General features: G+C 43.8%; 1 protein-coding gene across 1 annotated transcript; it reads left to right on the top strand.

Moving 5' to 3' along the window:
• Positions 1 to 7,064: 7,064 nt before the first annotated feature.
• Positions 7,065 to 24,915, top strand: CFAP300 (cilia and flagella associated protein 300). Its single transcript, XM_055132761.1, has 7 exons — positions 7,065 to 7,233; positions 7,318 to 7,399; positions 14,402 to 14,477; positions 21,337 to 21,503; positions 22,235 to 22,407; positions 23,763 to 23,829; positions 24,638 to 24,915. The coding sequence occupies exons 1-7, from the start codon at positions 7,079 to 7,081 to the stop codon at positions 24,764 to 24,766; spliced, it is 849 nt and encodes a 282-aa protein (XP_054988736.1). The 5' UTR covers positions 7,065 to 7,078; the 3' UTR covers positions 24,767 to 24,915.
• The last annotated feature ends 357 nt before the right edge of the window (positions 24,916 to 25,272 follow it).

Genomic DNA, 25,272 nt, shown 5'->3' with positions numbered 1-25,272 from the left:
TGCATGTGGCCAACCCAGATTTTATTCCCAGCATCCCATATGGTTCCCAAAGCACTGCCAGGTATAATTCCTGAGTTCAGAGTCAGGAGCAACCCCTGAGCATCGCTGGGTGTGGCACCTAAAGACAGACAAAAAGCTGTATGTGCTCACAAATAGCAGCTATTAGTTTGTTACCCTGTGATCATTGTGACCTGGCATTATCCTTGTGGTACCTATCAATTCTCTGAGCAGCCAAAAAATCCTCCCCCAAAACAGTCCTGGGTTGTGGTAAAGTGAGATCATGGTACCAGGAAGTGGGGTGTTTTCAGGCCAGATGTGGAGTGAGGGCCAGGCTAAGTCCAGAAAGAATATAAATGCCATCTTAAAATTGATTTCCAATGCCTAAAGTTGTCGTGGCTTGTGCTAATTGCCCCTTGTGATCTAAATTAACAGTGATGCTTCTTGTAGGCTGAGACACTGATAAGTTTTCTAAGCTGAAGATAAGAGCAAGTAAGCAAGTAATGATCTCTCTAATGCTCATGAGACTTGTGTCTTGTAATGGGGACACCAAGAGAGTGCTAGGGAGAGAGACTGATGAAATTTCTACAAGTCTGCCACTACTCCAGTATGGACCTTAGCAGGGAACACAAAACTCAGACTCTGCCACCACCAGCTGTTTGGAAACGATGAACACAAAAACAATACAAGAACTTTAGGTGTTGACCCCAGAATAATTCGTTTATAACTTTTGACTCACAAAAAAAAATTACAGTCTTGCCTGGAATTTGGCTCAGAGGCTGAATGTTTGCCTTGCATATGTGAGACCTTGGGTTTGATCCAGACATTGCCCAAAAAAGATAGAAGAAATATGACTTTATAATCTTCCCTTTTCTTACTGGAGGAATAGGTTTCCTGTACTACCCATCACCAACCCCCTCCCCTCTTGCTAAAATCCACAAATGCTCAAGCCTCTTCCAGCTGCTCTCTGGACCCATGGGTTCCACATCCAACAAGGTTGGTTGAATCTTTGTGTACAGACCCAGTGGTTCAGGCTGTTTTGTGACATTTCTCACCATGTACATTCCCTACCCAGCCATTAAGCTGAGTTCAGCAGCAGTTACTCTATTTCCCCTGCTTGTTATCATTACAAATAGCCCTCTCCTCTACATTTCAAGCACTTGACCTATATTCCTCTTACATTTATCTATGTTCCTATGGCATTTATCGTGCTCAATCTTCCATTACAGCTATATTTCCACCTTAATAAACTGAGTAGTCAATGATCTAAAACCCGGGAATCTAGTTGATATGACAGATCCTCTCTGTGGTTTGAACAAAGAATTGGAAGTTAGAAATGACAGCAATAATTAGATCCTATTTAATTCAAGCAGGCTGCCAAGGATTGACTCTCTAAAGAATACTCTCTCTGCTATTAAACTCAGACCAAAGGATAAAGAGTAGAGAGCAGCTCAGTGAAGGGAGCTGGTGGGGATGCAGTCAAGTGAGAGCATCAAATAAATGCTCATGGTGACATCCATCCAACAAGTAGATAGTGAACCATCCTGAGCACCAGACATCATCTTAAATGCTCAGTGAATTTCAGTCATGAAAGAGAACAAGAAAATGCCTCCCCTTTACCCATGGAGCTTGCACTCTAGGAACGAAAGAACTCTACGTAGCTGGAATTTTGGAGAACAAAAGAGAAAAGGGGTAAAGATAGTCCAAGATGGGGCTTGAGGTAGGTTGAAACTCAATCACTGGTTGCCTGGCAAGAAGCTGAAGGTTTGACTACTACAGGATAGGATCAGATTGTTTATAAATAAACCAGCCTCACTGCAGAGTACATGTCCCAGCTCTTCCATGACACTATAAGCTTTCAGAGATTGTTCAAAGGCCCACAAACTCCTAAGACCTCTCTGCAAACAATGGCTCCCAAGAATCACAACGATGGCTAACATCTGCATGCTTTCTCTGTGCAGAGACTGGTCTAAGCACATTTCATGGATTAAACCATTGATCCTTTTGTCCCACCCAGTTGACTGAATGAGGAAACAATGGAAGCACTGGAACCCGGACATAATTGTTACTCTGTGTGCATGGTAGGAAGGGAGGGAAGGAGGGCAGGTGAAGAAAAAAAAAAAATCAGAATAGCCACATGCAAAGCCCTGGTGTTTTTGCATCTGATTCAAACCAAAATTTTTGTTTTGGGGCTCACACCTGGCAGTATTCAGGGCGTGCCCCAGGCTCTGTGGTCAGAGGTCACTCCTGGAGGGCTCTGGGGACCATATAGGGTTCCATGGATTGAACCTAGGTCAGCCACCTGCAAGGCAAGAGCCCTATCCATTGTACTTTCTCTCCGGCCCCACCAAAGCAAATCATTTTAAAACCCTCTGTGACTACAAAGATAAGAAACATGGATAAGGGAACAAAGGGCTCTAAGGGCCGGGAGAGACTCCGCACATCTTTGCACGTCTCTGGGAGCCTTGTGTGCTGCCCCAAGAAACAACTCACCATGCGCGTCTCTGCAAACAGGAAGCTGGTCAGCAAGTTCAGAATGTCCTCCACAGTCCCTTCTTGAGGAAAACACTAAGGTTTAAAAATCTGAGAAACTTGTCACGGGGGATCTGTAGAGACCTCAGGGACAAAGAGATAGACCTCCCTTCGTCCCTCCCTCCCTTCCTTCCTTCCCCCTCCCTTCCTCCCTCCCTTCCTTCTTTCCCTTTTTTTTTTTTTTTTTTTTGCTTTTTGGGTCACACCTGGCGATGCATAGGGGTTACTCCTGGCTCTGCACTCAGGAATTACTCCTGGTGGTGCTCAGGGGACCATATGGGATGCTGGGAATCGAACCCGGGTCGGCCACATGCAAGGCAAACGCCCTACCCACTGTGCTATCACTCTAGCCCCCCTTCCTTTTATTTTTCCTTCCTTCCCCCTCCCTCCCTCCCTCCCTCCCTCCCTCCCTCCCTCCCTCCCTCCCTCCTTCCTTCCTTCCTTCCTTCCTTCCTTCCTTCCTTCCTTCCTTCCTTCCTTCCTTCCTTCCTTCCTTCCTTCCTTCCTTCCTTCCTTGCCCTCACTCCACAACCTTCTAACCCTCCACAACCGAGTGAGATTTTGCAGTGACAGAGAGACTGTGTGTGGCTGCCTGAGAGGAGGGAGTTGACCTGTCTGGAGAGTCCCAGGACCTAGTTCCCTTGCACCCCACAAGGTCCTATTTCCAAGGAGAACCCACAGTGATCCCAGGCCTTTCAGAAGAGGGACTGCCTGGGGGAGGGCCAATTCCCTATGGATGAGTGACCTGTGACCAGAACTCATGTGGGTTATTTTTTTTTTTGGCGGGGGTGGGGGGTGGGGATTGTGGGAGAGAGGAGGGACAGGGCTCCTGGGCTACTTCTGACTCTGTGCACTGGGGTCCCAGATGCAGCAGGGATGAAGCCAGGAACCGGGGAGCATATGTCTGCAAGGGAAGTGCCTTTAGTCCGTAATCTGTAATCTACTAGGCCGAGAATTCACTTCAGGACAAGAGGACACCTCTCTGCCATCCTTTCCTTCAACAACTGGAACAATAGTCAGTTCTTGAATGAAATAAGTTTATCTAAGTCATCATAAAGGAATCACAGAACTAGGACCCCAAGAGCCCATGGCTTGTTGGAGCTTCCCTTTCGTATGGGGACATTCCCGCTTTGTTTCTGGGGCCATTTCCTCCATGGCAGTCCAGCCTGAGGGCCCCTCACTGGGTGGGCTAATTCGAGGAGGAAATTAGAACATTTTATAAACTTTGTCTAAGCAAATGTAAAGCAAAACCGAGGGTTTGTAATAAAAAGTATTTTTATAGAAACCAAACAAAACTAACGTGACTAAGTGTCTTCCTGAGGCCCCCACTGCACCCATTCATTCCTCTGACCTCCTCCAGAGACAAAGGGCAGTCAGATTTAACCCTTCCCTGGCACTGGGCCTTTTAAATACCTAAAAGTTCCCATCAGACAGCTGCAGCAGCAAACAGGTAAAAGCTAATACATGAATCATCTTGATCATTTGTGAGCACAGACCAGGCACTGTGATACCCCACCATGTGCACACTTCTCAATAAATTCTTGGGGACTGGAGTTATAGCACAGCAGGTAGGGCGTTTGCCTTGTACACAGCCAACCGGGGTTTGATTCCCAGCACCGCCAGGAGTGCATGAACCAGGAGTAACTCCTGTGCATCGCAGGGTATGACCCAAAAAGCAGAATAAATTTAAAAATAAAATAAATTCTTGAGCAAAATACCTGAGAAACAGGCTTAGAAGAAGGAACTTGTCGAGTGACTTCTACCCTGCAGGTAGGAGGCAAGTTCAGAGCTGTTTGACCCTAAAATATCTGCCTTTATTATAAAGTCACAAAATAATATTTTCAATGGGGTTATTGAGCTTCAGAGCTCAATTTTTTTTAGGGTACTGAATAATGCCAGGAATCGAACCTGGGCCTTATCCATGGAAGGCAGGTGCTCTACCTACCCCTGAATTGATGTCCAGGTAAGCCATTGTGTCTGTGCCTCACCACAATCCTGAAACTGTGAATAATACGTGAATTCTGTGGTCACACTGTCTTTTTGAGAACAGATGAGTATGGTGGTCACTGTCATGCGTGGCCTCAGTACATATTTCTGAACTTCATCCTGGGTTGCCGTCCCAAGATGATGCTGAACAGAATGTTCAGTCTCTGAGCCCTGGAATTACACTGACAAGTGAGGGGCAACAAATATGAACAATAGAGGTACACAAATACTTAAGTAATTGCACACACATTGTCATGTATTTTCGTTTGTTTGGTTTTGGGGCTGCACCTGGCCAGAGCCAGGGCTCACTCCTGACTCTGCACTCTTAGATCACTCCTGGCAGGACTCTGGGCTCTTTAAGTGGTGCTCAGACCTAACTGGGTCAGCTTTGGGTGGGCAGACAAGCGCTTTACCCACTGTACTATCTTGGCAGCCCCAAATGGAAAGATTTCTAAGCATCAGAACTACAAGCATGGTACAGAAAAAAGAAAACTATGCTTGGTATGGGTTGCCATACCTTGTTGGGGTGCTCAGAAGTGCTCCCTGGCAGTGCTCCAGCAACCAGTTGAATCCCTACACAGCCTGCAAGGCAAGTGCCTTACTTGAAAGGGAAAATATCTGAATTGCATATATCTGGCAGTGGATCAGATCCATACTATATAAACCTTCCGAAAGATAAGGCTTCTCTTGAAACAATACATATACAGTCTAAAAGCTCATTAAGACATTAAGGCACATAAAAACATTGGGTTAAAAAGGAAAGTTTTTAAATCACTGTAAGAAATGGATGGGTAAGGCCAGAGTGGTAGTACAGTGAATAGGGCATTTGCCTTGCACGCAGCCAACCCAGTTTCGATTCTCAGCACCCCATGTGTCCCCCAAGCCCCACCAGTAGTGACCTCTGAGCACAGAACCAGGAATAAGCCTTGAGCACTGTCAGGTATGACCCTCCCTCCTGTGGTCATGCTGTCTTTTTGAGAATGTAGACAAGTAAAGTGGTCAGGTCATGTATGGCCTCAGTACGTATTTCTGCCCCCCGCAAAAAAAAAAAAATGTAACTTTGGGCCTGAATGATAGTACAGCAGTTATGGTGTTTGCCTTGCACACAGCCAACCAGAGTTCAGTACCCGGCATCCAATATAGTCCTCTGAGCACCGCCAGGAATTAATTCGTGAGTGCAGAGCCAGGAATAATTCCTGAGCATTGCCAGGTGTGACTGAAAAACAAAACATAAACAACAAAAAGAATCAAATGCAATTTGCTAAAAAAAAAAAAGCATGTTTATTGATCTACTTCAGGAAACTTTCAGGCAGTATCCAGCACAACAGATCTGGACATGCCTTAAGACCGAGCAATTTCAGTGCTGCATATATAGAAGAATGAGTGCACAACCCATCAAAAGACACGTTCATAATGATCATACTGTTTTCAGAAGTCCCTGGAATTAAGCTATGCACAATGAGAAAGTGCTATAAGGGAACAGCCTCGTACCCCCATGAAAAAGATTGTCTGGTGTTGTTCCCCTTCCTCCTGCTGCTGAGGAATAGTCAAGGTCAGTTCCTGAGAGCTTGGAGGGAAAGAGCAAACACGAGAGAAACTCCTTTCTATTATGTCAAGGTACAAATTCGAGGAAACAACCAGCCAGGCCCCGAATTATAGATACAAAAGCACTTTTCAACGGAAAATAACACATATTCCTGTTAAAGTACATGTCTTACTGTCCACGGTGGTAGCAGGGGTAGGTAGAACCCCCATACGTGCAAGCCAAGAAGTTCCCTAGAAAATATTGTTAGTATTGGGAGGTAATAAGAAAGAGGGAAAGAAAGAAAGAAAGAAAGAAAGAAAGAAAGAAAGAAAGAAAGAAAGAAAGAAAGAAAGAAAGAAAGAAAGAAAGAAAGAAAGAAAGAAAGAAAGAAAGTGGTCTATCAATGATAAAGGAAAATAGTTTCTCAAGCAGTCACCTAGGCTTATTTATTTATTTTGGTTGATTGTCTTTGGTTTGGGGGCCACACCTAGCAATGCTCAGGGCATCTTCCTGGCTGTGCTCAGGGACCATACGTGATGATGGGCATCAAACCCGGGTCTGATACGTGCAAGGCAACCCCTCCTCGCTGCACAGACACAGCTATGAACATCTGAGACGAGAGGGGTTTCCTGTTTGGAGTCTCACGCCCGGCGGTGAGGAAGACGGGATGCAGCAGTGCCGGGCATTGGACAACGGGGTCACAGACGTGAGAACAGGAGCGACGCGGGCCAACCCCAGAAGCTCATCTCGGGCCCCACTTTCCCCGCGGGCCAGAGGTCGCGGGGCTAGAAGAGGGCTCGTCAGGCCCCGTCCCCTCCGGGGGGGGGGGCTCCCTGAGCGTCAGGCTCCGCCCCCTAGCTCCGGGAGCGCCAGGCCCCGCCCCCACCGGGCTCCGCGCGCGCCTGACCCCGCCCCCGCCGGGTTCCGCGCGCGCCTGACTCCGCCCCCGCCAGGCTCCGCGCGCGCCTGGCCCCGCCCCCGACCCCGCCCCCAGTCCCGCCCGCCAGGTTGGCCCGACGGCGGAGGCAAAGCGACGCCATGGCAACGGCAGGGATCCCGGTTGATGTGAGGGTCATGGCGGCGGACGAGCCGGGCGAGCCGGGCGAGCCGGGCCACTACGGTTTCAGGTTCCTGCCTCAGAAGACGTTCCCGGGCCTGAGCGCGCCCGAGACCGCCGGCCGCCTGCGGCAGTGGTGAGGCAGGCGGGCGGCGGCGGGCGGCGGCGGGCGGCGGGCTCGGTCCGAGGCCCCGGCCCACCCGGTTCCCTCTCGCCTCAGGTCCATGCTGGGCAGGGTCCAGGCGCAGGCGTTCGGCTTCGACCGGCCCTTCCAGGCCTATCGCAAGGACGAGTTCGTGATGGTCAGTATGAGGCCCGGGCCCCACGCGCCCCGCCCACGCTTCCCGGGAGGGCAGAACGTCCGACGGACAGGACGGCCGCGAGCGAGAGACGTGGGCAGCACGGAAGGCAGCCCGCCCCCTGCTGCCCCGCTGCCTCTCTCCTCTCCCCCCTCTCTCTCCCTCTCTCTCTCCTCCCGCCCTCTCCCTCTCTTCTCTCCTCCCTCCCTCTCCTCTCCTCTCGCTCTCTTCCTCTCAGCCCTCTCTCTCCTGTCCCTTTCCTCTCCTCTCTCTCTCTCACTCTCTCTTCCTCACTCTCCTCTCTCACTCTCTCTCACACTCCCTCCCTCTCCTCTCTCTGGCTGGCCCAGGTTCATCCCACGCACTCCCTAGGGCCCAGTGAGCACCGCCAGGAGTGACCCCTGAACACAGAGCCGGGAATAGGTCCAGAGTACAGCCAAGGTGGGGCCCCAGAACAAAACCAAAAACAACAGAAAGCATCTTTACAGTGTTGGCCCCTGCCCACCACCAGTACCGTGTGGGTTCCACAGAACAGGGATTTGCTCTTGCTTGGAATACATACATGCATACATACATATATGTGTGTATACACATAGATGTAGATATGTACATATATGTATATGTGTGTATATATACATATAGGCATCTTGTATATATGTCTGTGTGTGTATGTGTGTGTGTGCTCCAGGGATCAAACCTAGGACCTAGTGCCTCACACAAACAAGGCAAGTGCTCTCCAGCTCAGTTACATCCCTGGCCCCATAAAGTAGACATAGTTATAAGCACTGTTTCAGTGTGTTCATCTTCACATTATATAGCTAGATCTCATCACTGCTACCTTTTTATTATATGACATTCTACCAGTTTTTTTTTTTTTATCCCAGATTGTGAAGGTCAGTGTTCAGGGGCTACTCCTGGTAGTATTGGGTGTCCTTGTATCAGGAATTAAGCCCTGGACTTCTACTTTCTCAACCGTATGACCTTTAAGCTATATACATTTTCTCCATCTTAGAAAATATTCCTTCCAAGAGCAGGAGCAATAGTACAGTAGGAATGGCACGTGCCTTGCTCATGGCCAACACAGTTTCCATGTGAAGCATTTGCTCTGTCTCTTAGATTAAAATGTCGATAAGGGGCTGGAAAGATAGTACAGTGGTTAAAGCACTTGCCTTACACATGGTCAACCCAGGTTCATTCCCCAGCATCCCATACCATATGATCCCTCAAACATCACCAGGAATTCCTGAGTGCAGAAGCCAGGAGTGACCCCTGAGCATCGATGGGTGTGACCCCAAAACTAAAATAAACCAAGAACCCTGATGAATCTTAGATCAAGAGTCAGGTTTCTTTTAATTGGCATAACTTTACATTATAAATAGGTGTACATCGCTGAAAACAAACATATACCCCAGTAAATACACACCTAAAGGCATAAAGTTCTTTGCTTGATCGCAGGGTCCAGTTGAATTCCCTGATCTCATCTGACCTAACTCCCCACACTCTAGTCTGGTCAGTAACCTCTTTACTTTCTTTGAGTGGGATGCCACTTCCTTTCTCAACCATATGACCTTTAAGCTCTAAGTTTTCTCCATCTTAAAAAATACTTCTTTTAATAACAGAGTGGGAGACTAACACCCAAGAACTGTAGAAATAAGTACCAGGAGGTTGACTCCATGGCTTCGAGGCTGGCCTCACGTTCCGGGGAAAGGTCAACTCAGAGAAGCGATCACCAACTACATTGCAGTCGAAGGCCATGTGGGGGAAGGGAGTTGCGGGCTGAATGAGGGCTAGAGACTGAGCACAGCGGCCACTCAACACCTTTGTTGCAAACCACAACAGCTAATTAGAGAGAGAAAGCAGAAGGGAATGCCTTGCCACAGTGGCAGGGTGGGGTGGGGGGGAGATGGGATTGGGGAGGGTGGGAGGGACACTGGGTTTACGGGTGGTGGAGAATGGGCACTGGTGAAGGGATGGGTTCCCAAACTTTGTATGAGGGAAGTGTGAGCACAGAAGTGTATAAATCTGTAACTGTACCCTCACGGTGATTCTCTAATTAAAATAAATAAATTATAAAAAAAAAAAAAAAAATACTTCTTTGGGGGCTGGAGCAATAGCACAGCAAGTAGGGCATTTGCCTTGCATGCAGCTGACCCAGGTTCGATTCCCAGCATCCCATATGGTCCCCTGAGTACCACCAGGAGTAATTCCTGAGTGCAGAGCCAGGAGTAACCCGTGTGCATCGCCAGGTGTGACCCAAAAAGAAAAAAAAAAAAAACTCCTTTTAAGAACAGGAACAATAGAAATGGTCTTACCATCTCCAACAGTAGAAATGGCACTTACCTTGCATGTGGCCAACCCGGGTTCCATCTCCAGAATCCCATCAGGTTTTCCAAGCCTGCCAAGAGTGAGTGATCTTTGAACACAGAGCCAGGAGTAAGCCGTGGGAACTACTGAGTGTGCCTCCCCACTCCCCCACCCAAAACTAAAGCTCCTCCAAGAAATCCCGGAACCAACTCAGACTGCTAAATTTTCACAGATCTTTACTTGCTGACTTTTAAACTGTTGGCAATTTAAAATCTACTGTGAAAGTCAGCAAATACTACAGTTCGAGGCTTTTCTTTGGAGAAGTGGAAAGTGACCATTAGCCATGTCTGTGAACTTCATGAAGGTAGGAAGATTCCTTGCCATTTGATTTTGGAATTAAGAAATCAAGTGGACTTTTAGTTTAGTGATGGGAGCAGGAGTCAAATTCAGATAATTACTGGGAGATTGAGAAATGGAAGAAAGATTCCCATTCCAGAAACTTTAGGAAAGGAGAGTGATAACTATTTTTTTTTTGCTTTTTTTTGCTTTTTTGAGGGGTCACACCAGCGATGCACAGGGGTTACTCCTGGCTCTGCACTCAGGAATTACCCCTGGCAGTGCTCAGGGGACCATATGGGGTGTTGGGAATCAAACCTGGGTCGGCCTTGTGCAAGGCAAACGCCCTACCCGCTCCAGCCCCAAGAGTGATAACTTTAAAGGAATGTGGAAGTAAGATAAATATTTATTGCAGAAGTTAAACAACAAAGAATATTTCATAGAATCAACAATCTTTTTCTGTCCCAATCTAATTTTACAGTGCCCTCGGAGCCAGCTGTCCTCATCCTATAAACCTCCAGTCACTACTGAAGTGACTGAGGCTAATGGTTGGGACATCTTCTACACTATATTATATTGAAGTTTTTTTTAATTCATTATAGTTGTTTAAGATTTCTCTCAAGGGGCCAGAAAGATAGTATAGTGGGTAGGGCTCTTACCTTGCACATGGCTGACTGGGGTTCTATTCTCAGCACTGCACAGGGTCCCCTGAACCTACCAGGAGTGATTTCTGAGCACAGAACCACAAGTAAGCATATAATACCAGGGAAAGAACCCAGGCATCTTGCACACAAATCATGTATTCTAGCCTGCTGAGGTATTCTTTCTCCAACTCTCCTCAGCCTTCTAAACTACCAGAATATTTATTGTTTCCCTTCCCTGGCCCCAGTGAGGTGTAGCCCCAACACACACTTCCCCACCTCAAGTAAAAAAAAAAAACCTTCAAGCATTTGAGTTTTATTTCTTTTCCCTTGTGATGACGGGATTACACACATTTGGTAGTGGTGCATCAGAGATCAGTCTCATGCTGGGATGGGGCTTGGACTTGTGAGGTGGTGCTAGTTCCTTCATTCTTACAACAAGCACATTACACCACTGAGCTATTCCAAAATATCATTCTGATTTTGTTGGTACTTGGCATCAAACCCAGAGCCTCGTGCATATGAGGTATGTGCTATGCCACTGAGTCATTCTCAGCCTTTCACATCTTTGTTTTTAATGTTTTGGGGATCACACCTAAGATGCTTGAGTATTGTTCCCAGTGGCATTCCACAGGGGAAGCATATAGTACTAGGGACAGAACCCAGGCATCTTGCACACAAATCATGTATTCTAGCCTGCTGAGGTATTCTTTCTCCAACTCTCCTCAGCCTTCTTTTTTTTTTTCTTTTTGAGTCACACCTGGCGATGCACAGGGGCCACTCCTGGCTCTGCACTCAGGAACCACTCCTGGCGGTGCTCAGGGGACCATATGGGATGCTGGTATTCGAACCTGGGTTGGCCGCGTGCAAGGCAAATGCCGTACCCACTATGCTATTGCTCCAGCCCTCTCCTCAGCCTTCTTAAACTACCAGAATATTTATCGTTTCCCTTCATCGTTAACATCACAGATGTTTATTGAGCAACTGCTATATGTCAGGGCCTGTTCTATGCCCTAGGGCTACAACAATGAGGCAAAACAAGGCTTCTACCCTTTTAGGGCTTTGATTGGATTGCAGTACTCTCCAGTAACTGCTTCCTTTTTTTCATAGATGGACTGGATTCAGTTCACCGTTCTTGTCTTGACGGATATGATGTTGTTTTCAGGTTGTCCCACTATAAACAATATGATTTTTTTTAAAAAAAAGATTCCTTATACGTATGCCTTCTCTGTTAGTGGTTTCATTTCTGCAGGACACACACCCTGAAGTGGAATTTGTTGAATCTTAAGATATGCCTGTGTTTTTGATGACCAAGATAAGACCTAATTACTTCCCCAAAAGATCGGAAAGATTCACGCTTTCGTGGCATGTGCAAGTGCATGTTTTCTGGCATGTTAGTTAGGACTTAATGGCCTTGTGAATTATCGAATTCTGAGAAAAGTGGTTATCATGTGGGTTTTAATCTTATTTATCTCACTGATCTTGCAGCTGAGTATATTTTTTGTAAGTATATTGGCTATTTTTTTTAATTGGTTTTGGGGAGCTACACCCAGCAGAGCATGGGAGCATCTCTTGCTTTGGTACTGGGGTCTGAGTAGTCAGTGCAGGCAGAGTATGAGCTGTAACACATTGAGCTACCTCCCCAGCCCTGTGTGTGTGTGTGTGTGTGTGTGTGTGTGTGTGTGTGTGCGCACACACATGCCTGTGTGTCTGTGTGTGGTGTGTGCTGGGGTTTGAGTAGTCAGTGCAGGCAGAGTATGGACTATAGCACATTGACACAGATAGGGCTCCCCAGCCCTATCTGTGTCTGTGTGTGTGTTTATATTTTGGGAGTCACACCCAAAGGTGCTTGGAAGCTACTCCCAGCTCTAGGCTGTGTGCTCAGGATCTCTCCAGGAGGTTGTGGGACCATGAAGTACTGAAGATCTACCCTGGGCCTCCTGCACGCCAAGCATGTTTGCTCCAGCCACACTGTGTCTTTCACATGACTGCCTTTATCATTTGACCACCTTAAATCAGGTTATCCATTTTTCTTCTATGTAATGGACTTTTTTAAACCATGAAAAGTCAGCCCTATCTCCTTTTTAAATCATATATGTTGTAATTTTGTCATCTCAGCATATTCTCCTTTAAAACATGGCTTTCTTGGGTCTGGAAAGATAGTACAGGGGTTAAGAGGCATGCCTTGCATGCAGCAGACCATGTTTGATTTCTGACTCCCAAGTGCAGGCCTGGGACCCCCACCAAGCACTGTTAATAGGTGTTCCTGGAGGCCCTGAGCACCACAGAAGGACCTGAAAAACACCGTATTCTCAGGCTCAAGAATTTCCAGCAGGAACACTGGGTCCTCTGAGTACTGCTTGGGAGTCCTCTGAGGGGAGATGCAGATAAACAGTATAGGGGCTAAGGTACTTGCCTGACTTATAACTGACACCACATGATCCCCTGAGCAGTGTCAGGATAAACCCCCAAGCACTACTGGCCTTGCTCCAAACTTGAACAAAATAAAGCCTTAAAAGAACAGAAATGAAAAAAGACTATCTTTCCTATCTACTCAGCACCTTCTGAACATACATGTGATTTAGGGATGATTCTTATCCTTGTCTTTAGGAAGTTCGAAGTGAAACACCACCCGCCCCCCCCCCCCCCCCGCACAAAAAAAATACGAAAAAACAAAGGGAAACCCAAAAGAAACCCAAAACAGTTGCCCCTCTTGCACTCAGAGCAAGTACCGAGGCCCAGACAACTGGTGTGCTTCATTGATTCACACCACATTTCAGGATGAGTGACACAGGGAAGGGGGTGTCCAGGAGGTCCATGGCACTGCCAAGGTGGCTGTAGCCATGTCCAGCTCACAGTGGGCCAGTAACTTTACTATGAATGTAAACACTATTGTAGCTATATTACCTAAATAAATTTCTTAAATTAGAAGGGCTATTTGCAAGCAAGCGGCCGAGCCGGGTTTGATCTCAGCATCCCATATGATTCCCCAAGCACTGCCAGGAGTAATCCCTGTGTATTGCCAGGTGTGACCCAAAAAGAAAAAAAAAAAACACCTAAAAAAATTCCCAGAAAACTCTAACTATTTATTTTTCTGCCATTTAGAAAATCATCATTTTTAGGAAATCAAATCTATTACTTTTCTATGTGCTTCTTGGATACAATTAAATTGATGATTTTATATGTAGTTGTGATAGGGAGGTGTGGTGACTACTAAGCTAATTACAGTATTAAAAGAAAACAAATTTTAAATATTAACCATCTGGATTTCACTATATGTTATTATTTTCTGTACATTAAGTTATACCCAAACGGTATCTGTACTTAAACATGGAATGTTATTCAGCTATTAAAATTGAAAACAATTTCTTTATAAAAATCTTTTTAGTAGGGGCTGGAGCGATAGTACAGCGGGTAGGGTGTTTGCCTTGCACGTGGCCGACCCGGGTTTGATTCCCAGCATCCCATATGGTCCCCCAGCACCACCAGGAGTAATTCCTGAGTGCATGAGCCAGGAATAATGCCTGTGCATTGCTGGGTGTGACCCAAAAAGCAAATAATAATAATAATAATAATTTTTTAGTAATTTTACCAATTGAAATTTGCCACTTCCCAATTTGAATTCTTTTTTTAGCTTTTTACTATAGTTATTATAGATGTTAATATTATTTACTATTATTTAAAACAAAGTATCTAACTTGTTCCCCTCGAATTTGTATTCTAGGCATTTTTCAAGGACCCAAATGTTATTTCCAATTTGAAGTTACTTTCAGAATCTTCTGGAGACTGGGTTACATTAGGTAAATAAGACATTTTCTTTTTTCCCAAATACTAAATTACTGTTACAATAAATTTTGTCTCAGGACCATTTGGTGTTGAAAAAGAAATTGTGGTGAATGATTTGTTTGTTTGATAACATCAAGATCAGGTCCACTGAGCTGTGCAGGGCTTCTCTGCATGCCCTCTTGGAGCCCACTGCTCATCCTGGCTTAGCACACAAGAGCAGTTTTTTTTCTCTTTTCTCTCATTTGGAAAGTATTTACTATCTACCTTCCAGGTATTTATTGTTCCTGCCAGATGCAGGGAAACATTGAGTTGGATAAGAGCAAACAATACTCAAGAAACCTGTCATATGTGTAAAAAAAAAATCACTTGTGTGCATGCAATATAATCTCCACATTCATAGAAATGCTTCTGTAGCAGCAGGAACAAAAGGAAGGTGGGTTGAGGTGGGGAGTGCTGATCTGCCCAGGAGAAAGCATTTGTAAGCTTCCACTGATGTCTGAGCATCAGGGAAAACCTCCCTTGGGACAAGGCCATTGGTTTGTGACAGAGAAGCAGCCACCATGAAACTCTTTTTTTCCTTTTGATTTTTGGGCCCCACCTGGCACTGCTCAGGGCTTACTTCTGGCTCTGAGCTCAGGGATCATGCCTGGCAGAGTTCTGGAAACCATATGGGGTGTCACAGGTGGAACCCAGGTCAGCCACATGCAAGACAAGCTCCCTACTATCACTTTGGCCCCCTTTTAACTTATATTTTATTGGTTTTGGAAACACCCAGCTGTGCTCACAAGTCACTCCTGGAAGGATTCGGGAAACCACATGGAGGACTGGGGGTCGAATCCAGCTCCACTACATGCAAGACAATCATCTTAGCCACTATATTATCTTGCTAGCCTTAACCCTGAAACTTTTTTGAAAAGTATGGTTGCACCTGAGAGATAGCACAGAAGTAAACCCTTGTCTTGGGAGCAACTGAATCAGTTTGATCTATAGTACTAAATGTGGTCCTCTGAGCACAGAGCCAGGAGTAAGTCACTAGTATGGTTGATGTCACAAACAAAAATAAACAATAATAAATGCATGAATGCTATATTTTTAATTTTATACTGAGGCCTTTTATGGTATAAATGATCCCATATCAGGCTGCAGAGATAGTACAGTGGGTAAGGTGCTTGCCTTGCACATGGCTCACCCACATTCAATCCCTAGCATTTTATATGAGCCCACCAAGAGTGATTCCTGAGTCCAGAGCCAGGAGTAACCCCTGAGCACTACCGGCTGTAGCCCCCAAACCAAAATAAATAAATAATCCCATTTAGAAGGATAATCTGGTTTGTAAAATGGATTTATGCTCATAAAAATTCAAGTTTGTGGGGCTAGAATGATAGTACAGTGGGTAGGGCATTTGCCTTGTATGTGGCCAACCCGGGTTTGATACCCAGCATCCCATATGGTCCCCTGAGCACTGCCAGGAATAATTCCCGAGTGCAAAGCCAAGAGTAACCCCTGTGCATTGCTGGGTGTGACCCAAAAAGCAAAAAAAATTCAAGTTTGTTTCAAATTTGGGATATTTTGGTAAATCCTTACATTTCATTGTCATGTCATCTTAGTAGCCTTATATAGAATTTAGTTTAAAGTAGGTGCAGGAGAGATAGTACAGTTGGTAGGGAGCTTGCCTTGCATGCAGTCGACCGTATTTGGTCCCTGACATCCAATATAGTCCCTCAAGGCCCATGGGGAATGATCCCTGAGGTCAGAGGCAAGATTAAGCCCTGAGCAGAGCCAAGTGTGGCCCAAAAGAAACCAAAAAAAGAAACCAAAAACCAAAACCCCTTTAGTTTAAAGCATTAGTCAAGAACAAAATTATGGACAGTTCACTTGTTTCACATGTTAAATTTAGTAGGTCATATTTTACTGCTTTTGGCTAAAGACCATGGCAAAATTTATAGAGCAAAAATCTGGTACAGTGTGACCTTGAAACTATTTGTAAAGTTAAATCAAGTATACTTACCAATTAAAATATTCAAATAAAAATCTTCCAAAGGAAGTCATCTGTATATGTAAGCATTTATCTTGATCAACAACAACAAAGTTAAGCTCACTGAAACATAAAAATGTTAAGCTCACCATATTGTCTTTCCCCATATAGATACAAATTTCACAACAATAAAACACCACTTTTTAAAAAGGCTCACATGTGAGGGACTGTAGCTAAGATACAGTGGATAAGGCACTTGCACATAGCCAGATAAGGAACTTGCACAAACCTTGGTCAACCTAGGTTTGATCCCTGGTGCCTTATTTGATCCCCCAATCCCTGCAGGAGTGATTCCTGAGTGAAGAGCCAAGAGTAAGCCCTGAGCACAGCCAGGTGTGACCCCAGAACCAAACCAGCAACAAAAATTCCACATGTGCCCAACAATTAACTTCTAAGTTGGAGTTATAAGGTAGACTCAGATCCAGACTAAAGACATGTCCTCACCACTGCCACTCGACATTGATGGAGCAATCTGGAAAGCACCAAATAAATGTGCAATACAGTGACACTATGAGTCTCCTAAAATATAGAGACCAAAGGCTAAAAATAGTACAATGGGTGAGGTGTTTTCCTTGCTCACAGCTGACCCAAGCCAAACACAGCTGGGTGTGGTCTGCCCCCAAAATTAGAAACCAGATGTTGGAAACCAGTTACTCCAAGGCAGTAGCAGGTGCTGCAGACAGATTGTATTCCCTAATCCCCACCAAATTCTTGTGTTGATGCCTTAATCCCCAATGTGTTAGTATTTCAAGAGGAGACCTTTGAGAGATACTTAGGTTTAGACAAGTCTTGAGGGACTCTCACAATGTGATTAGTGCCCCTTCCAGGAAGAGGATGAGAGAGCAGAGCTCTGTGTCTTATGTGGGGAAGGGTAGCTGTACTATATCAGCACCACTTGATCTGGGCTTCTTGGCCTCCAGAACTGTGGGAAAGAGCTATCTGCTTAAGCCTCCTTCTCCATGAGATTTGGTGACAGCAATGTGAGCAGGCCCACACAGACTGTAGCTGGAACCCGAGTGCTCCTATAATGAATATCTAAGACACGGAAGAGTCTTTGAAACTAATGGGTATAGGCTGGAGGCTTCTGAGGGTTGTGCTAGAAATACAATGTTAAGGTTATTTCCAGTGAGGTCTCAGGTAGAATTGAGAAACTGGATGAAGGGCTGTCCTGTTAGAAAATAATAGATGACTTGAAGGCCAGGGATGTAGCTCAGTAGTAAAGCACTTGCCTTTCAGGTGTGAGGTTGGTTTGATTCCCAGCGCCACCAAAGCAAAACAGAAAAACAGGTCTGAAGAGATAGTACAACCAGGGTAGTCTTTTTCTTGCATGCAGCCAACCTGGATTCAATCCCCAGCACGATATATAATCCTCTGTGCCAGCCAGGAGTAATACCTGAGCACAGAGCAAGGAGTAATGCTTGATCACCACTGAGTGTGGTCCCAAAACCCAAAACAAAGCAGATGAAATAGAAGATAGTACGGCTGAATTGTGTTCTAGTGTGTTGTGGAAGGCAGACCTTGTGCATGAAAAAACTTAAAATTTAGCTAAAGAGATTTCTAAGGGTGTAGAAGGAGTGGTTTGTTTCCATCCTGTTTCTGGTCTAATATGAAAGGAGGCAGACAGATCAAAGGAGTTGTTTAGCAAAATGCAACCAGAACTTTAAAAGGTGGGAAATTCTTACTCTCTGCATTGTTGCAAAACACAACAATTCTGTGCCAGGGGTACTACTCAAATAGCAGAGTGTGTCCTCTCCTGCTCCCCCAGCCAACACCCTTAGTCCCACTGGATGCAGCCCCAGGGTCTGAAGAAAACACTGAGGGCGTGGCTGATCAACTCAGAGACCTGGAGGTCCTTTCTCCAGAAGCCAGAATGAGGTAGGGTGGTTCCACCTTAGACAATGCTGGTAAGAACTGAGGAGAGCAGGAAATGAGAGACAACGAAGGCAGCCTGTTAGGTTACTCGGGCCCTGGAGGACCCAGCGAGAGAGCCTCTCAGCTGCATACATGCACAGTTCTTCAGTGGCCACCACTCACCATGAACTCACCCAGTATAAGTAACTCCTCCAAGGCCCCATTTCCAAATACCATCACTTTGGGTGTAAAGACTTCCTCTTAGAGAGACAAAATTCTCTCCATAGCAAATGCTATTCCCATACGTCAGGTTAAGTGGTTTGGAATTAAATGCTTTCTCTCCCCATACAAACTCCTGGCACTCCACACTTGCGAGCCAGCAAAGCTTTATTAAAATGGCGCACTGCCCAGTGTCCATCTCTCACCCTGTGGCCACCAGCCCACCTCTGAAGGCTGTCTGGCTCCTCACCATGCTTGTTCTTTGATCTTCCAATATTGCTTGACCTACTCTATCATTTTCTATGATCTTCTTTTCACTTTAATCCCCTGGGGGATTTTGCCTCTGAAACAAAAGGAGCTTTTCTTAGCAGCATAGCTTTTGAAATTATTGAGGCATCTACAGTTTCTGGCTCCAGGAATCTTTCTTGCTCAGCTCAGGATCCCAACTAGATGGTCAGCCAGAGGGAAGAAGGCACATAATCATAGGTGTTCATTTCCTCAGGATTTTTGCAGGGTAGGGTCCTGGTTGTGCTCCTCACTTATTCCTGGTTCTGAGCTCAGGGATCACTCCTGGAGGTTCAGGGGTCCATGAGGGGCACTGGGGATTGAACTTGGGTCAGCTCTGTACAAGGCAAAGGCCCAGCCCCCTGTACTCTTCCAAGCCTCACTCAGTATTATAACTCCCTGAAACTATAAGCAAAAGGAACCTGCAAACCTGCCTTTCTATCTGAGTGAATGTGTATATGTATATTTGCATGCATAAGAGGATGAGAGGTTTATTGGGGCACCGATAAAAGCACACACTGCTGTTGTGCTTGCGCTCTCTCTCTCTCTCTCTCTCTCTCTCTCTCTCTCTCTCTCTCTCTCTCTCTCTCTCTCTCTCCACACCCCACACCCCACCGCCCACAACCAGCTGTGCTCTGAGCTTAGTCCTAGTTCTGTGTTTGGAGATCTTGTTAGCAGGCTCGGCAGACCATAAGAGGTGCTGGATCTAGAACCCAGTTCCAGCATTCGCCAGGCGAGTGCCTTACCTGCTGTAGGCTGTACTCTCTGGCCTCTGCATTTCTGTTTCTATGTTTTTCTGTAATTTAATAGAACTGTTAGGGGGCTAAGGGTCGAACATGAGGTAAGGTGCTTGCCTTGAATGTGACTGGCACTGGTTTGAATCCCTGGCATCACATATGTTTCTCCAAGCACCCCCCTTAGCAGTGGGTGAGGCCCCCAAACAAACAAAATGAACCTGCTTTCTTTTGGTGGTACTGGTGGTGTTTTTTATTTTCTGGGGGTGGGGGAGTGGCAGTGTAATTTGGACCACACCCAGCAGTGGTCAGGATTTAAGCCTGGCTTTCCACTTAGGGATCACTCCTGGTGGGCTCGTGTGACCATGTGTGGTGCTGGGGATCAAACCCAGGTCGGCCCCATGCAAGGCGAGTACCCTACCTGCTGTACTGTGTCTCCAGCCCCAAAATGAACCTGTTTTCTATAGCACATACACACATAATAATCTGTTCTTGAAAGACACATCTAGGAAATAACTAGGGAGGGAGGAGAACAAGAGCTACTAGAGAAAAAGCCCCATATTTTTCAAATTTCTTTAATTCCAGACTAATGAAAGCTTGATTGATACATGGTTTGAAAATTTACCTTGACATTGAAAAAAATGTGTATATATATATATATATATATATATATATATAGTAATAAACACTGTGAGGTCACAGGGAAGACATTTTTAAATGGAGAAAAACACTTTCAAGATATTCTAAATGACTTAAAAAAGACACCTATTATAATAATTAAAATTTTTGTGGGGCTTGAGGGATAGTACAGGGGTTAAGGTACTTGCCCTGCATGTGGCCAACCCATTTTCATATCTGATGCCACATATGGTTCCCAGAGCACCACTGGATGAAGTCCCAAAAAATGAAAAGTAAAAATTTTTGGTGATATGAATGATAAAACATTAAACATACTACCAATCCCAAATTGTGTGTTAATAGGCATCTCTTTAAAAAATTACATAGGCATCATGGTTTTACAATACTGTTGATGATTAAGTCTAAGACGTCACCAGTGTCAGAGTCCCTTCAGCAATTCCCCAAGGTCCCCCTGCTACTCCTTTGGCAAACTCAGTTCTGTAGGTCACCTGTCAGGGCCTGTTGCCATTGATCATTAGGTACTCCCTACTGTTTTTTTGTTTTTGTTTGTTTAAATAAATAAATATGCTAGTGTTAGATCACATCCCCATCATACATGGGTCCTGAGTTCCATTTCAGGCCCTACAGGCCCCCAAGCCTCTAGCACCCCGCCTCATATACTGATGGGTATATAGCCTAAGCACTTCTGTTATGTGGCCCCTATTTTTTTTTTTAAAGCAAAACTTATTTAAGAACTTCCTACTACACAATGTATTTAGTTTTCAAAAAATTCCTCATTTACACACTCTAAATCTAAAAACAGTAAGGGTTTGGTTGGTTTGGTTTGGTTTTGTGGTACTAGGGATTGGACTCTTTACACATACAAGACAAACTCAGGAATATACCATTGAGCTACATTCCTAGCCCTGAAATGGTAATATTTTGTAAACTTTCAATGATTAGTAAATATGATGAGCTGCAAAGTTTAAAAAATTTAAGTTTCTTATGTTCCATTTAAGTATATCAAGGTATGTCATTATTGGTTACTTCTTAGGGTTTACATATGATATTTGCTTTAGAATAATAGGTAATACTAAATTTCTATATTTATAAAATCCTTTTTTTCCCCAGGAACTGAAGTGAAAAAAATTGAAGCTATAAACGTTCCTTGCACACAGCTATCCATGTCATTTTTTAATCGGTTGTATGCTGAAAATATTGTGCGAGACAATGGATATATTGTGAAATGTTTAGATTCTTTTCATGATCCTTTTGTTATTTCTGATGAGTTGCGAAAAGTAAGTACAGAATTTAAATTTCTCACAATAGAATTTGTCGGCAGTGTGTAATATACACAATTTCACCTGCCAAAAAAATAATAAAATGGCTCTTATTGAAGGATAACAACATATAGTGATGCTCGCACTAGGAGTTTTCTTCCAGACTGGTAGGTCTATCATCCTTGTCTGTGTTTCAGTAGTTGTCAGCCTGCTGCGCCTTACAGTGAGGAGAGATGGCCCTGCAACCCTGCTGTTACCTGATGCACGCATGGCATCTGAGCAGCGAGCAGGGTGGACTTCTCTACACAGGACCCTTTGCCATGGTTGAGGGTACTTAGCTCTACAGAATAGGGATTCAAATCAAGCATTTGCTGGTAATAACTCATAAATTTATTTTAGAACAATTTTTAGTTGTTTTTTTGTTTGGGGATCACTCCTGGTGCTGCTCAGGGGACCTTTCTGGCTGTGTGCTTGGGAGTAGCCCCTGGAAGCTCTGTACTCCCTGGACTGCCATGTTTCCTGACCCCCATATTCAGTAATGGGGCCCTGGAGGTCCTCTGGGGATCCTAAGCAGTGCTGAGATTGAATCTCAGCTTCCCACAAGCCTGTGTACTGTCTCCTGGCTCTAGAACTAGTTCTTAAATTAGAACCCAGATTATCTTTGCATACATTAATTGAACATTTTGAAAACATAAAAGTTAGAACCTCAGATTACATTCATTCTGATGATTGTTTTCCTTTTTTTATAGGTTTTACTAGAGGAAGACTCAGAAAAATATGAAATATTCAGCCCAGCAGATAGAGAAGAATTTCTGTTTTGTCTATTCAAACATCTTTGCCTTGGTGGAGCTCTCTGTCAGTATGAAGATGTGCTTAAACCTTATCTGGAAACAACAAAGCTCATCTATAAGGATCTTCTGAGGTAGAGTTGCTGGATTACCATATGGAAATATGTAGTCAAGAGGGTGTTTAACTATGGTGGGATTCCATAGCATCTGTTTGTTTGTGGTCATGTTACCAAGCAAAGTGGGGAGCAGCAGTACGGCCCTAAATCCCTTCTGATAGCCTCCTCCCTTCTCTCTTAGGCAGAAAAACTCCTACATTTTCCTGGCCTTCTTCCCTGTATCTTCACATATATAGTGAGGGAAATCAGCACTTTCCCCTAATAAAGGATTATACTTACATATAAAAACACTATCTTAGATACATGCATGTTGTGGAGGATTGGGGTTGATTGTGTAGGTACAGGATATAGCATGTGAGGGGTCAGGAAAGAGGACTGAACGAGAAATACTGGTCAGTGGAATGTCTTGGATCTATTGTTTAATTTCTACTGATTATAATTGTTATATGAGATGCATTATATGAAGATATTTTGCGTTATAAAGCAAAAGCATTATAAAGCCTGTATATCCATGTGTAACAGAGAGCTGTGTATCAGTGTCTTCAGTTCCCAGCCATTGACTTCCTCGGGCAATCCTTTGTGTGGTGAAACTGAGAGAAAAACTACTTGTTGTGGTGTTGAGAATTGAACCCAGGGTCTCACACCCACAAGGCAAATGCTTTCCTACTCAGCATAAGAGAAATGATAATTTTGTTTTTGTTTGAGGATGACACCCAGCAGCATTGGGGAACTACTCCCTGCTTTGTGCTCAGGGTCATTCCTGTTGGTACTTGGGGGAAATCATGTGAGTTGGGACAGTTAGGTCAACCAACAGGTTGAGTGCACACTTTGCATGCTGAAAGCCAAGTTTGATCCTGAGCACAGAACTGGGAGGAACCCCTGAACAATCTCCAAAACACAAAAGATAATGAAAGTTTTCAAATTAAGAACAATAAATATAGGAATCACTGTATCACTATCATCCCATTGCTCATCAATTTGCTGGAGCGGACACCAGTAATGTCTCGATTGTGAGACTTGTTGTTACTGTTTTTGGTATATCAAATATAGGAATAACCATATCCTATTTAAACTATTCTAGTTCGATATTACAAACTTCTCTACTTTATATAATGAATTAGAGCTCCTGAATACTTAAAAGACATCAATATTTTACTTTGTTATTATTATTTGTTTGACTTAGGGTCACACACAGTGGCTTCACACTTGGCGGTCACTCCCAGCAATATTCAAGAGACAGGTGGAGTCAGGGGTCAGACCTCAGCCTCCTTTGTACCTTTTTGAATGTCCTATCAAGCCTGAGTTCAGTATTTTATATGTCTTATGTCAATGCTTTTTATATTTAAGATGTACCTTTCCTCCTACTATTTTAGTGTTCGAAAGATTCCTCAAACAAAGAAAATACAAATAACGTCTTTTATCTTTAAAGTTACAGCATATGTAAGTATTGAGAGAAATTTTACAACCAGTCGGCTATTAATTGACTTGTTATAACTGTTGTTAGCAACTAAGATGAATTTATACCTGAAATAAGAAATGATACTTAGTTTTCTGTTAACATAAAAATTGATGAAGTATGCTTTTATTAGGAGAACAGTATGAACGACCTCCCTTCCTTTTTGTGTTCTGAGTCTGATCAGAGTTCTTATTGGTCTTGGAGCTATGACTAAATCTATGACTCAGGTGGAACAGAGCACAACTCTTGATTAATAAAATCATACCTTTGTAGAACAGACAAAAAAAGAAATGCCACAAATATCTTTATATTACAGAGATAATACTTGAAAATTAATGTCATATAAAACTTTCTAATACATATTGAATACTTTTGAAGTATATTTATTTAATCACTCAATAGTTATTCCTTCAATATCTGCAGTGTGTCAGCTACTGTGGACAAGGGCACAGTCACTAAAAAAAGTCCATATCCTCATAATACTACATATACTACTGTGTTCTGTAAGAAAGAAAAGAGAGGAGGAGGTTGTAAAGAAGAAAATTTTATAATATTAATATTTTAATTTAAAAGTTTTTTAAACAATAGTTTTTACCCTTGATTATAAATTCTAAGAGCCAGAAATTCTTTGTATTTACACAGAATTTATGCCTATGTATTGTTAGCACAAGAGAAGGCTGCCCATAAAGCAGTGCCAATTTATTGTTGATGATTTTTGTTTCATATCTACATAGTTATCAAGTTGATGGTTATGTAAGCAAAGCTGTATGCTAAGTGGTTGGTCTTTTCCAGGATTCTGTTGGTGTGTGCTATCCATCCACGAAGATCCATGAACAGACATTTTCTTACTTTATTGTGGATCCTTGTAGACGTCACCTTCATGTTTTCTACCACAGCTATGGGATGGGGGAAATGTCCTAACCATGTCTTTTTTAAAAAAATGTTTTCCATGTTTACGGTTTTAAAAATTTACCAATTACTAAGTTTTGCTACTGATGGATACACATTTACTTTATATCCTAATTCAAGTAAAAATATCAAGAATCTGCTTAAGCAAAGAAAATAAATAACCAAGATTAAATCTGCTTAAAATCCTAACTCAAGAACCAAATTCTATCCCTAACATAATCAGTACCTATACATTTGTGGTGGAAAATCAGAAATGAAAGTTAAGTTTATATTTGCTGTATTCATCATAGGGGATGAATCAATATTCAAGTGATTATTCTATTCTCTTTGTATTTTAATTTAAAAGCTAATTTAAAAACTGAATTTTTTCTATAGGGATCACTAATTGTTATCACTGAATTATTAGCCTTTAAATTTTTGAGTTTCATTTCACTACAGCTCTTCACTGCAGAAAGATTTACATCTCTCGGGTTGTGAATAATCCCTTGGTTTCATTTCATCCACTTTAAATCTCAATA

Source organism: Sorex araneus, chromosome 3 (assembly GCF_027595985.1).
Source record: "Sorex araneus isolate mSorAra2 chromosome 3, mSorAra2.pri, whole genome shotgun sequence".
NCBI classification, from domain to species: domain Eukaryota; kingdom Metazoa; phylum Chordata; class Mammalia; order Eulipotyphla; family Soricidae; genus Sorex; species Sorex araneus.
This window is presented reverse-complemented; position numbering and strand designations above follow the sequence as displayed.

What these genes read in the sequence shown, in the direction of transcription:
- CFAP300 (XM_055132761.1), top strand. Translation starts at nt 7,079, where the DNA reads ATGGCAACGGCAGGGATCCCGGTTGATGTGAGGGTCATGGCGGCGGAC. An exon ending in GCCGGCCGCCTGCGGCAGTG is followed by an intron (nt 7,234 to 7,317) that starts GTGAGGCAGGCG and finishes CTCTCGCCTCAG; the next exon opens with GTCCATGCTGGGCAGGGTCC. An exon ending in TCTTTAAAGTTACAGCATAT is followed by an intron (nt 23,830 to 24,637) that starts GTAAGTATTGAG and finishes GGTCTTTTCCAG; the next exon opens with GATTCTGTTGGTGTGTGCTA.